At 48.3% G+C, this 13,459-nt stretch overlaps 2 protein-coding genes across 2 annotated transcripts in view; one reads left to right on the plus strand and one right to left on the minus strand.

Moving 5' to 3' along the window:
- The window catches only part of COLQ (collagen like tail subunit of asymmetric acetylcholinesterase), a 52,236-nt gene extending 45,548 nt beyond the window's left edge, over positions 1 to 6,688 (minus strand). Inside the window, exon 1 of the mRNA XM_054690547.1 lies at positions 6,556 to 6,688. Within this exon, the coding sequence (XP_054546522.1) occupies positions 6,556 to 6,661 (106 nt within the window). The 5' untranslated portion in view covers positions 6,662 to 6,688. The remainder of the gene's footprint in view (positions 1 to 6,555) is intronic.
- BTD (biotinidase) overlaps positions 1,351 to 13,459 on the plus strand; it is a 65,750-nt gene continuing 53,641 nt past the window's right edge. Inside the window, exons 1-2 of the mRNA XM_037524618.2 lie at positions 1,351 to 1,508; positions 6,524 to 6,676. The gene's annotated coding sequence lies outside the window, so the exon portion shown is untranslated. The remainder of the gene's footprint in view (positions 1,509 to 6,523; positions 6,677 to 13,459) is intronic.

Below are 13,459 nucleotides of genomic sequence, written 5' to 3' on the forward strand. Positions count from 1 at the left end.
CCCAAAATATAATCACAGGCGTCTTTATAAGAGAGAGACAGAAAGACTTGACATAGAAGGCAAGGTGGCCACTAATCGTCTCTCAGAGGCAAAATTAAGCACCGGTTCTCAAAGTGTGATCCTTGGACAAGGAGCAGCAGCAGCAGCAGCAGCAGCGCTTGTGATTTTATTAGAAATGCAAACCCTTGGGCACCTGCCCTAGATCTGGGCGTATCCAGGAGTGGTAGGGGAGATTTCACAAAGCTTCCAGGTGATTCTGTTGCTGCTTCTAGTGCAACGGTTAAACATTGGAAACACCCGGGTAGTGTTAAACAGTGCCTAATCCTACCAGGGAGTGGTGGTTTAGTTGGTCTGTTCAGCCTCAACACCGGGTGTCTGGGAAGCACCCCAGATGATTCTGATGTCTCAGCAGGGCTGAGCACTGGGGCTGTAGTTTGAGAACCACTGATCTAGAACATTGACTCTAAACTGGACTCTTTAGATCTCGGGAATTCTGGGAAAAATGCCCTGAGACTGCCCAGAATCCAGGCCAACAGAACTTCTGGCCTCATAGACCAAAAACTCATGAGCACAGCTGGGAATGGACAGGTAGATATAACCGTGAGGGTAGCCCAAGTGTAAGACAAGAGGGCATTGCCCGGGCCTTGAGACCTGGAACTGAGTGATTATCAACAGGCTCCACTCCAAATCGTCATTGCCATACCACTGGTTGTCTGGTTTTCAAGAGTGTGTGGTGTGCCACCATCCCAAGCCAGGCAGGATCACTGCTGACTGGGGCAGATGAAAAGAGAATTTTGGAGCCTCGGTATATCTGAGAGTCCTTTGATGCTGAATCAGGGGACCAGACTCCCCGGCAGACCAGCAGGCAGGGAGGCAACCACGGAACCCCCTTAGCCCCCGTGACTCTCCCCTTTCATCACCTCGCCCCGGTGTCCACATTCACACACGCACACGCCCCTCGCGCGCGGGCGTCTCCGCCCAGGTGTGCGCAATCACAGGCGCGCATGCGCAGTGCTCGTTATCACCTGCGCGCAATGAACCCTGGGAGGAAGCAAATCCCCCTGAGGCGGCTGGCGGCAGGGGCCGGAGACGCCTGAGGACCCCTGTGCCGTACAGTGTTTCCTTTTCAGTTTCTTCCCTCTTCAAAAGACCAAAAAAATTTCATCTTTGGGGTCGGTCCTCGGGCAGCTGCGGTGCGCGCCCCGCCCCGCCTCGCCTCCTGGGCCCCGGGGACCAGCCTGGACCAGGTGTTGTCGGGGTGAGGTAGGACCCGCGTGTGGAGGGGGTGTCCACCTGCCTGCTCGCCGCTCCCTCCCAGCTCCTGGCGCGTCGACGCTTGGTAAATGTTTACTGGAAGAATCAATCCTCCTAGAGCCTGTGAGGCGAAGACTATCCCCCCAGGTGTGCGGATGAGGAGCTTTAGGCTCGCGACCCCGGGAAGGGACCGTCCCAGAGTCACAGCTTCATCAACAGAGTCGGGGTTCACACCCGGGACCCCTCCCCACAAGGTCTGCTATGTGGCTGCGGCAGTGCTTTGCAACGTGAGGGGTTCGGGGGCTGTGGGTGTCAGGAGCGTGATGCAGGGGGAACTTGGGGGAGCTGCTTTCAGGGGGTCGGGACGCCAGTTCGTTGGTGACTCACTGAGGCCACGGGGCTGTCTGCTCATTCTGTCTGCTCAGGTCTGTGTTGTGGGGCGTGTGTATGTATGTGTGTGGGGGGGGTTGTGGCAGTGGTGGTTGTGGACTGAGGAAAGAGGACTTGAGTGTGGCAAATGGCAACATGAGGCATTGCCCTGCAGGTATCTGCAGGGAGAGCTCCTGCTCTCACACCCACCTCCTGCTCTGAGCTGGAGCTGGACCCATTCCTTTATTCAGAGCACTGGGATGGGGTGAAGTGAGAGGCCTGGGGCCCCTGAAAACCCTTCTAATTTAAGAACCCTCTCTGATTGTATAATCCAGAGAAATATGGGGAGCTAAATGGGAGGAGATGGCTGGGAAGTGCATTATGGAACATTAACAAGAGCTGATCAGCATCAGACACAGATAAATGGCCCAGGATCTACTGCCAAGAACAGGAATGGTTCCCAAGCGGTGGCCTGGCGGGCTTCCAGGCAGGGAGTGTGGGCCTGTGCACCAGGTCCTCAAAAGTCACAAAACTGCTCTAGGTCATATTCCAGCAGTGAGTAGAAGATTCCAGTGCCCAGACAGCATCACATTCTTCCACATGATCTTACTCCACAGGACAAGATTTGGGCCTTCTCACCCACTTGTCCTTGAGACCTGTACCCAAACATTATTTGGGGAGTTCTTGCCTGCCTGGGGAGTCCTTTGTTGGAAGAGGGAAGTCACAAGCATCTGTGTGGACATAAGATAGGTTGCTTCACAAGGCCTGAAAATATCTGTGAAGTGGTTCCTCAGGCTCCAGGCCTCTTCTGCCCCCTCCCCCCAAATACCCTGGTTGAAGCTCATCTTACTAGCACATCCTAAAATCTTTAACCTGTGTTAAAATGCAAATAGTTTCAAAGAGAGATAAACCACTACCTGAGAAGTCACGCACACTTTAGTGTAAAGTAATCTTCAGCCTCTTCTTAAGAAGAGGTCGTTGATATCCCAAAGAGAGAGTCAGAGGGAATGGAGAATAAAGAATCCAGGGGAAGGTTTCCAGAGGATAGAAGTGTAATCCCCATAGCTTTTGGTGGTAGTGGGAGGGGGTATATTTATCCGTACCCATAAGCACATTTGGCCTACACTGGGTAAAAGTCCTGGACTTAAAGGGCAGAATTCCAGCTCAGTTCTTCCACATAGCAGCTGTGTTATCCTGGGCAAGTCACTTAACATCTCTGAGCCTTCATTCCCTCATGTGAAAAGTGGTAGTGATGCCACACCCATTCCAGGGGTGCTGTGAGTGACATAAAGTTTGAAAGTTCTGCTGTCTATAAATATTATTGTCCTTGGGTCTCTGCCACCACATTCTAGATATTGTACGACTGAGCTCCGCCTGTGCATGGAGATTGGAGCTGAGTCAATCTACAGAGCCATCAGAGAGCCAGGGCCAACCAAACACAGGCTAGGACAGCTGACCCTTTGTTGACCCACAAACACATGAACTTCAATAATAAATGATTGTTGTTGAAGCCACCATACCCACTAATGATTAAAGCAAGGCACCAAAGTTAAGGCTCCTGACATTTCAAACATTCAGTAGAAACCATTCTACTTACCTGCCTTCTTCAGTAAAATGAAGTGAACACATTTCTGTCTTCACTGGGTCATTCAGGTTCACCACAGTGAAAACCAATTTCTGTGCTAGAGTCAATGATACCCTCAGGGGTAACACACACAATGGAGGCTCTAGAAATAATTCCGACGTACCATTCCTTTTGATCTAGAAATAGTTCCCTAGTTCTTTACCTTTTCCTTGGAATCAATTTGTCAGCTCTCTTTTTGTTATTATTTTGTCTAAAGCAGCAGACCCAGTGCCCCCCCATTCTAATGTGCTACACTTAAACCACCCCTCTTCAAGAACCTGCTTCCTAAGCCTGTTAGAATGGTCCCCAAAGTAAGAGTTTATAGGCTTGGAGTCGGGGCCTGAGCTGGTTTCTGTGTTTCAAATTTATGCATTTTAGTGCTGGGATTTCTATCATCTGTGTTGGCCTCTTGGAGGCTTTTTGCTCCTTCCTGCTTCTCCTCTGGGACCAGCAATCGGGCTAGCCAAGTAATAAGCATCTGCTGCAGATAGCTCGCGTGTGTCTGGTGTTCTTGAAATATAGTCTTTCTGTGGAGAGTGAAGGGATGGCCTCCTGTGGAGGCCTGGAAGAGCCCTTCCCCTCCCTATCACCCTGGGGTACTGAGCACAAGCTGCCTGTGTTTCAACAGGGGGTGGTCGTGGGATTGCCCAGAGCTTGTCTGTGTTCACCACAGCACCTAGCACATAGTAGACCCATGCTAAGGTGTGGTGAGTGGAATGAAATGATCTTCCTGGTGGCCCTCGCTATATGCCTAGGGCTTGTCTATATACATAGGGCTTGTCTTCTCCAGAGCGTAAAAACCAACTGGGTTCTGAATATAGAATACTTTGCAGCAAGTTATTGGAAAATATTTTCAAAGGATTGAATTGGTCTTGTGTTAAGGAGCAGTTCCCACCTCAGGATATATGTTTATTTCTGAACTGTGCAATCAGGAGGCCATGGCATCTAAATGGGGGTGGGAGGGGAGCTAAGTGACTCTACAGGAGAAAGCAGATAAAAATCTCTGCCTTAGTAATCCCTCTAGGTCAACCCTGTTTCACCTAATGTCTAAGGAACACATCCCCAACCAGAAAAGCTGGATGTAGCAGTTCACCAGAAAATACCCGTGGACTAGCTGTGCTGTGTCCCGCATGCCCCCTTCACTCTGTGCCCCAGAGGCTGACTCCCATGGACTGGAGGAGAGTTTGGTGTATTTCTCCTCCGCTGTCTCCCTGATTGGGATCCTTCAGACCAAAGTTCCTGCTCGGCCACCCTCCTCCATGGTCCCCAATCTTTCCAAGATCTGTTTCCCCACTTCCCCCTCTGGCCTTTTCCAACACTGGGGTGGTAAAGAAAGCCCAGGGTTGCTGATTTCTCCACATTCCTTATTGGGTCCTGTCAGCCCACCCACAGCTCTGAAAGTCTTCATGCAAGTTCTTTCATCTAGTCGCTGCTTTTTCCTGCTGTCATCCTGGTTGGCACAATTGGGAGGAAGCCTTACCGCCCAGGGTGCCTGGGCTGTGCCTGGGCGCTGTCTAGAGCAGGGTGTTCAGAGGAAGGCAAAGGGCCTGTCGCCCTCGCCTTCAGCATGCGTACGCCATATTGGCTCTCTCTAAATTAAGTGATACCAAAAATGAGGGCAACCCCCAATCTGCAGATGGAAAACATTTCTGTTCCTGCCTGCCTTCACTCCTTCATTCACCACATACTTACTGAGCACGTACTATGTGCCAGGCCCTGTTCTTTCCCTGAGGAAACGTTCAAGGTACATAGCTGGCCCTGGTTATGCATAAGACAGACCCAAAGCCCGCTTCTCTCCCAGACGCCAGGGGGCCCACTAGGCAGGGCTAGAACCGGAGGACTCTTTTCTTAAGTCCTGAGCCTTCTGCAGATTCTCAAAGAAATATGGCCCAGACAAGGTTAAGAGCTACTGAATTAGACCATATTAACCCCAAGTTTACCCTTGAGTCGGGAAATAATGACCCTCTTACTCTCAGAAGCTTCCAAATTGAGTATGTGGGGGGCATCTTTGCACACCCCATGAAACACAACTGCTCGATTTTGCTGCCCGCCCCCCAATGTTTCCCACCCTCTCCTCTCTCCCCCACTTCCATTCCTCACAGTTTTATGAAGAGCCCCCACCCTTTTCTGGTTCCTTCCCTCAGGGCCCACAAGTGTCCACAGCCCAACTTGTGGCTGAGCTGTTTTTATGAATGGAGCAGGGGGGTGATGCCGCATTCGGAGACTGCCTCTCCAAGAGCCTGGCATTTCTGGCCTTCCCTGAGCTTCTAGAAAAGGCAGGAGAGTGAAATTTCTGCCACCATTAAAGTATTTATGAGATGCGTGCTGGAGAACATGACGAAAATTGCCTTTTCTGGGCAAAATCAGGGGTGACTGAGGTAAACTGAGGAGAGCTGTGTGGCATCAGGCAGCAAAGCCTGGGGTTGGTCTGCCTTCCTCAAGCCCTCCGGAAATATCTGAGTTTCCTCAGAAACGTTTAACTAGGCCACGGCAGTAACCCAATACTTCCCCTGCTCTGGGTCAGACAGGGCAAGGGCAATGCCTGGTGCCCTCAGAAAAGGTCGCCAGGCTGGCAGAACAAGCCTCTTCCCCATTCTTCCAGCATACACCCCCCGCCCCCCCAGACACACCCAGCTCCAGGCCTTGCTGCCGCCAGGGAACCCCTCCGCCTCTCCACACAAAGCACCTCCAGCTGCCTTATCTGAGGCTGAAGTTCCATCCAAGGGAGGAAGCACAAAGGGGAACAGGCAAGGCTGCAGAAACTGAAGACCTAGTGCTCAGGCTGCTTGGGGGTCCCTGGCCCCAGGACCATGCACCCTATTGAGGGGACTCCTTTCCCTTCAATGGGAAGGTCTTGGTATTGTCCAAGCTTGGGCAGAGGGGAGTTCACCCCACAACATCCCCCCCAGAGTCATGCCCGTGACTGAGGCCAGGATATATTTATAGAAACATCTGGGGTTCACCTCTCCCTCACTTGCACTTCAAACTCTCTTATACTCACCCCGCCCCCCGCCACAGATTCCCCACCAAAACTAAATCATGCAGCAAAGGGGGAGAAGATATGGGGAAGGAAGAAATCATTTTTAAAGGGATCAGCTTTGAGCTGCAGGGTGGGGGCCATTTGGAACAAGAACAGAAGGGGCTCCGAGCTGAGCTCCGGTGACAGGAAGCTCCTGGGGTGGCGGCTCCCTTCCAGCTTCCCATCAGGGAGTGAAGAACGGGAAAATTACTAGCACTGGTTGCAAACTAATCTTCCTTTCCCCCTACCCCCGACAGATGAAGAGAGGAAAGTTGTGGTCATCATTTACCTGCGGAGATTGGGAGGACGCTGTTGATGAAAGTGGGCTGAGACATGATAAAGCGGAAGAAAAGCTGAAGGTAAATTCCCAGAGTCATCGGATTCAGGACAACCATGCTGGCTGGGGTCTGGTGAGTGTCAAGTTCTCGAGGCAAGGCTGCCTGGAAGCTGGCTGCTCATCTCTGTTTTTGTCTTCCTCTCTCTGTCTCTCTCTCTCTCTCTCTCTCTCTCTCTCTCTCTCTCTCTCTCTCTCTGTCTCCCTCTCTCCCTCCCTCCTTTCCCCAGGCCTTTACCAAGAAAGAATGCCAACCATTTCCCATTAAACCTTCTCCCTGCTACACAGGGTTATATTTATCTCAAGCACTGGATCAAATGCCCACATTCAAATTAAGATGTCAGATTTTTCTCTTTTGCACACTGAGGTAAGTGGCTACTGAAGAGGTGATGAAAAGACAGCCGAGTCTCAAATGTTGGCTAGAAGCAGTCCTCCAGGACAGGGTCAGAGTCCCACTGGTCACCCCCCTGCATCTCCCTGCTCAGAACCGAGGTGTGCTGTGGCATCGCAAAACCAACTCTCCCGAGACACACTGACCTTCCCTTGGAGACAGACCCCTCTGCTGTCTGCTTAGGGCATTTTACCCACTAGGGGACAAATGTAAAACTGATCTGCATTTGTTTCTTTAATCAATCACTAAAAAGGGGAGAGATGAATTTATTTTTCCAAAATTGCCTTCTCCATGACAAAGTGTTTATTCTCTGTCCGGAAGCCATGGCCTTTTGGGTCATGTAAAGCAAGATAAATGAAAAGTGTGACTAGATAGAAAGTGAATGATTATTTATTAGATAATTCTGGAGAAATGGTGTCATTTACTTGATTTTTTTAAAAAAGATTTATTTATTTATACAAGAACTGAGGTACAATCAGAGTCGCAGAAGGGTGAGAGAATTCACCAGAGACAGAGCAGGGAGCAGAACAGGCAGACAGACCGAAGACATTGCTGAGAGGAGCAGTGGGAGAGACAGGAGAGGTCTGCCGTGCCATGTGGGTTTCTCCCTGGCCGGCCAGGAATCGAACCTGAGCTACAGAGGCTGCGGACAGCCTCACAGCACGGCGCTCAACCCACTGTGCCACTGGGGAGTCCCTTGACTTGATTGTGAGCAAGCAAAATTCCACAAACCCAAAAGCATTGCATCCCTAAATTAGTTTATAAATCCTGTTATAGAGATCTTTAAATCACCAAAATAATTAAAAGTAAAATCCACAGACTTGTCAGAATTTATATAACGTCCTCCCATGGAAGTTAACTGTGAAGGGGCTGGGCCATCACTGGATTCTGCAGTGGCCTCTGAGGAGGGGCACACATCCTCCTGCTGGGGGTGTGCAGCTGGGGGGCGGCATGGCAAGAGGTGACCACTCATGACCCCAGCACCATTGGGCTTGACCTCAGCTCTGTGGTGATGGTGACAAATTGTTTGACTTCACTAAGCCTCAGTTTTCTCATCATAAGTTTCAGAGCTTGGGGGAGCAGGCCCAGAGTCTGAGGACCCCAGGAGGGCTCTTTCTTGGTTCTTCGATGAAAAAAGAATTCGACGTTGAGACAAAAGTTACAGAAAAGCAAGAGATGTATTGATAGATAAGAGGAAGGACAGGAAAGCTCTTTAAGCAGATTGGGGCCTGAATGGGTAGCCACTGAGGTCACAAGAAGTAGTGCCTATATGGGTACAGTGGGCAAGGAGTAGGGGCTTGGCTGTTGGGGGGTCTCTATGTTGTGTCTCTTGCTGATTGGCTGGGCCCACAGGGGTCTCCTAGGATACTGAGGCCCTCTGAGGGTTCCCACATTGTCCAGCCTACCTTTCCCAAACCAGCTTTGGTCCAGTGCTATTGTGCTATAATGTTGGAATGGAAAAAACATCCCATTTTTAAGTGAATGGGAGTTGGTGGGGGTATCCTGCTGGTCTGAGATTGTTAGTCAGGTTGATAAATGGACTTGGGGCTTGGGGCACCCTGTCCCTAACTGACTGCCTATACCCTTTCCTGACTTCCTCCTTCAATAACATGGCAATGATGTTTCCTGTAAAGATTTGTTGGAAAAGGTTAAACGAGGTAACACAGGGTGAATCATACATGAGTTAAAATTTGTGTATAGAGAAAGATGAAAGCCAGGGGGCTGTGATAGGTTGGGTGCAGAGACGGCTCCCCAAATCCCTCCCATCCTCATATGCTCATGCCACTTCCCAGCAAGGGCTGTTCTAGTTTCCCTCTCATGAACTCTAGGCTGGCCCCTGGCTGGCTTTGGCCAGAGATTGTGGTCACAGTGACACTGTGCCTTGCTAGGCACACCTTACCAGGCCTGGCAGCGTCTACATTTGCCTTTTCTTAGAAATCAACAGTCACATAAAAATGTCTGGACTATTAAATAAGCCACAGAGAAACAGCCAGCCCCCAGTTGTCTGGGCCTCTTGGATCAGTTAGTAGACATGAGTGGGAGGCCAGCTGAGGTGACTTAACCTCTTTCAGGACTCCAGACAGACGATGGTGGTCACATAAATGGCCCCGGGTGAGAACAGGCGAACTGCTCAGATGGACCCCACCCAGATTGTGGATTCATGAGCAGATAAAATGGTGTTAAGTCACTGGGCTTTAGAATGATTTGCCATGAAGCAATAGCTAACTGACCCAGGGTGTGTTAGAAAAGCTGTTGAAAAAGAATATACTTGGGTGACATTCAAAATTAATAGGATGGGCCTCCCCTGGTGGCGCAGCGGTTAAGCACTGGGCTGTGAAGCTGCCTGCAGCCTCTGTAGCACTGGTTCCATCCCCGGCCACCAGCAAGGGTCCCACATGGCGCACAGACCTCTCCTGCCGCCCGCTGCTCCCCTCAGCAGTGTATTTTGTCAGTTTGCCTGCTCTGTTCCCTGCTCTGGCTCTGGTGAATTCTCTTACCCTCCTGCGCTTCTGACTGTACCCAGTGCTTGTATAAATCAATCAATCAATCAATCTTTAAAAAAAAATAAGACCGTTTACTGAGGGGGTACCCCTGTTTAGCTTTTCCCAAGATAGTTTAAGAAAGGATCTGAAACTATTGGCTAAACCCAATACGGGGTTGGTAGCTTGGAAAAAGTGCAGTCTACCTGGGAGGAAGGTAACATTTGAGTAACTCAGAGCCAGAATCCAAACTTTCCCCATCCAGTTCTGATTACTTCTCTACAAAGCCAGTGCTTTCTTCCTTCTCTCAGCTCACAAATTTCACCAGTGACCGTGCTGTTGGCATCAATTATGTCCTGCCTGTGACACCTGCTGGTGTAGTCTTTGAACTGCTGCTAAACCACCTCGGCTTGCTATCTAACATGTGCTAGCATCCTTGAAAATGGGGTGCTATCTCATAGCCCTGTGTACCCCCACAGCCCTGAGGACAATCCTTGTCACCTAGCAGATCCTCTACAACAATGTCAGCTAATTTGATCAAATCACACTGTTTAAGGGTGACAAGAGAGCTGGAGCAGTGGCCTGATTCTGTGCTCCAACCACACTGAGCAACAGGCACTTCCCAGCTGCCCTTCGTGCCTTTGCACAGACAGCTGGCACTGGCCTGGCAGAGGGGATGGATTGATTGGTGAGTACTGGGAGCCAGTGGAAATGTAAACAGACGCTGTCCTGAGTTAGGGTCTGCATCTGAGAGGCTGAATGTATGTTTCAGGCCACCAGGGGGAGAAGTGTGAGCCATGGCTGGTGTCAAGTTATTCCAGAAACCTCTACCTTCGGGGAGGCCCCAGCACAGGCATTTATAAGCCCCCAAGACTTACTAGACAGTTTTTGTAAATTTCCATTTTCCATGCCCCAGGTATTTTGAGTCTCTTCTTATGAGGTTACCCTAGCTGGCCGAGGCAGAAATTATTATCTTTCTTCAGCCTCTCCTGGAAGGACTCTGAATCTTTCATAATCTAATAGTGCAGGTTATTAGATTTAGCCAGAGGAAATTATATGAGATTTGTGAAAGGCTTGCACCAATAAAGCCAATCAAAGCCTCCCCTCTCAGACCTTGCAGGTGGGAGCCGGGAACACTTATGTGTGCATGCCCTTTGACCTAGCAATTCCATTGAAGCTCATGGAAACCTGATTTAGGTTGAACTGGTTTGCTCCCACGGTTGAGGTGGAAGGATGCTCATGATGTGGTCTCAGATTTGAAACAACCTAACGCTACAAGCTTATGAGATGGTCAAATAAATCATGGGATGGTCATTCAATGGACCATTGTCCATTGAATAACAAAATAAAATCTTTGCAATAAATGATGCTGGGGAAATTGGTTTTCCATATGCAAAACAAACAAAAATGCATCTTAAGCCTTACCTATGTACAAAATTTAGCTCACAGTAGAACTAAAACTATTCAACCTTTACAACAAAATAAGAGAACGTCTTAGTGACCTTAGATTAGGGATGATGGTGGGGAAAATAAATAAAAATATAACTTCTCTTTTTGTCTCTTTTATATCCCAAATTTCTCTTACAATTCTCTCCTTATATATCATTTTGAATCCCATTTTCTTATTCCAGAAACTTTACAAACTCAAGGCCAGTAGTTTCCAATATGCAAATGACTTTCTGAAGTAATTTTCCATTTTGTCCCTACCCTATTTCAGTCAGTCTGGAAAGTTCCTGGAAAGAGCATTTGTTAAAAGTATTTCCATTTATATTCATAATTGGCTCCATAAATAGCCAATTTGTTCTACTTTTCTCTGGATCATTTTCAACCCCATTTGCCTTAGTTGAGTCACACTGTCAAAGAAAGCTGAAATGGTTCATGTTCCAATAGCTACAACTTGCTACTCCTGGTGTACAATTATAGACACATGTAGAGAAAAAGGTAAAAGAAAACACTGAAATAGACCACTGTTTTGGTTGGTGACCTCTCTCTCTCCAGCCAGCTAGTGGTCTATTTTTATGTAAAATGGAATTGGCTTCCAAAAGTAAAGCGTTTACTACATAAGACGTAAAGGCAAGATCAAGGTGTATCAAAAGATCTACAGGAAAGCAATTTTCAAAGTTAAGACCCCAAAGGCAAGGACCCCAAAGTCAAAGTCTTTGGTGAGCCCTCACCCTCCCAATCCCCCGGAGTTCATGGAAGCTATCTCCTGTTTTGTCGGGCTCTGGAAAAATATCAGATGGTTTCACTTATAGCAGGAATAGAGGGGAACCAAATATGACATCAATGTAAAAAAATAATAACAATACAAAACACAACAGAGCAAAAACAGACAATTATAAATCAGAGACAACCTGCAGGGGAGGCGGAGGGAGAGGGATCAGAGGGAGGGAGGGAGGAGCACAGGGGACTGAGGTGATGGTACACGGGTGCCCTGGGGAAGGAAACTATGGGGACTACACCTGAGGGGGTGGGGGGGAGCAAATATTGTTTAAAAATGAACAGTGATGGGGCCTCCCCAGTGGCGCAGCGGTTGAGCGCTGGGTTGCGAAGCTGCCCGCGGCCTCTGCGGCGCCGGTTCGATCCCCGGCTGCTCCCTAGCCACCGGAGGAGGGTCCCACATGGCGCGCAGACCTCTCCTGCCGCCCGCTGCTCCCCTCAGCAGTGTACTTCGGTCCTTCTGCCTGCTCTGCTCCCTGCTCTGGCTCTGGTGAATTCTCTCACCCTCCTGCGCTTCTGACTGTACCCAGTGCATGTATAAACAAAAACAAAAACAAACAAACAAATAAAAATAAAACATGCCTCTATAAAAAAATAAATAAATAAATAAAAAAAAAAAAATTCTAAAAAAATAAAATAAAAAAAAAAAAAAAAAAATGAACAGTGATGTAAAAAATAAAATATATATATATATAAAAAATAAAAATTGAAAAAAAAATTTCTCTTTGGAAATTGTCCCATTAAACTAAAACCACATAATAATATGTGACCTCAGAAAGTCACTTAATTTCCCAGAGCCAGCTTCCTTATCTGTAACATGGGGATAATAATAATCACTCCTTTCAAAAGGTTGCTGCAAAGATGAAATAAAATTATGTGTATGAAAGCCCTAAAGGGCTAGGCAAACTTGATTATCATTACCATTACCTCAAATTCACATCAAAACAATACCCATAATTAGTGTTAACAGCTACCTTAAACAGAACAGCCCTTGCCATTGGAACTTTCCTGAAGGGTTACACTATAATGTCATTTTCTCTTCCATGAGTCTTCCTTGTTTTCCTAGAGCCCTCCATTTCTTCAGTCAGCATTAGGAGGGGCAGATGAATCCAGCAAGGGGTATCCCTAGGAGGAGAGACCTGGCTCTCCAGAGTGTGAACCTCAATTAGAAGCCACATTCAACATGGCATGTGATGGGGTCATTCCAATGCCTGAGGGAGAAATCCGGCAGATATACAAGAAGGATGAGGAAGACTGGGGGAGGGGGTCAAGGAGGATGAGAGGGGTGCAGGCAGAAGATGGGAGGTGAGGGACAATTGGGTCTCAATGTGCTAGCTCAATTACAAATTGGAGCAATGGAGATTCTCTAGGAGCCAGGCAATCAGATAATCCATCTGGCCTGGAAAGTGCCAACAGATTCAAGGTCATATAGAACATTCCAATTCTTTCACTGCCTATCATTTTCTCAAATTGAGATGCCATATTTCACAGGCCATAAATTCAGATCATAAAGTTTGCCATTTTCAAGTATACAACTCAGGGAATTTTTGTATTGAATCAAAGTTCAGAGTGGCTCAAGGCAAAACAGCTGGGTGCAAAGATTTCAATGTCAGGTATGAACCACAAAGTGGACCCCCAAGGTCCTGTTTCCTTGGGTACTATAAATCTATGACAGAGGGAGAATGTTGGGTCCAGAAACTGCAGCAAATCAAGGCCGTTTCTCTGTGTCCAAGTGACTGAGCTCCTCCAGGCAAAATCAGGATGAAAT

Source organism: Talpa occidentalis, unplaced genomic scaffold (assembly GCF_014898055.3).
Source record: "Talpa occidentalis isolate TD23 unplaced genomic scaffold, MPIMG_talOcc4v2.1 talOcc4.10, whole genome shotgun sequence".
NCBI classification, from domain to species: domain Eukaryota; kingdom Metazoa; phylum Chordata; class Mammalia; order Eulipotyphla; family Talpidae; genus Talpa; species Talpa occidentalis.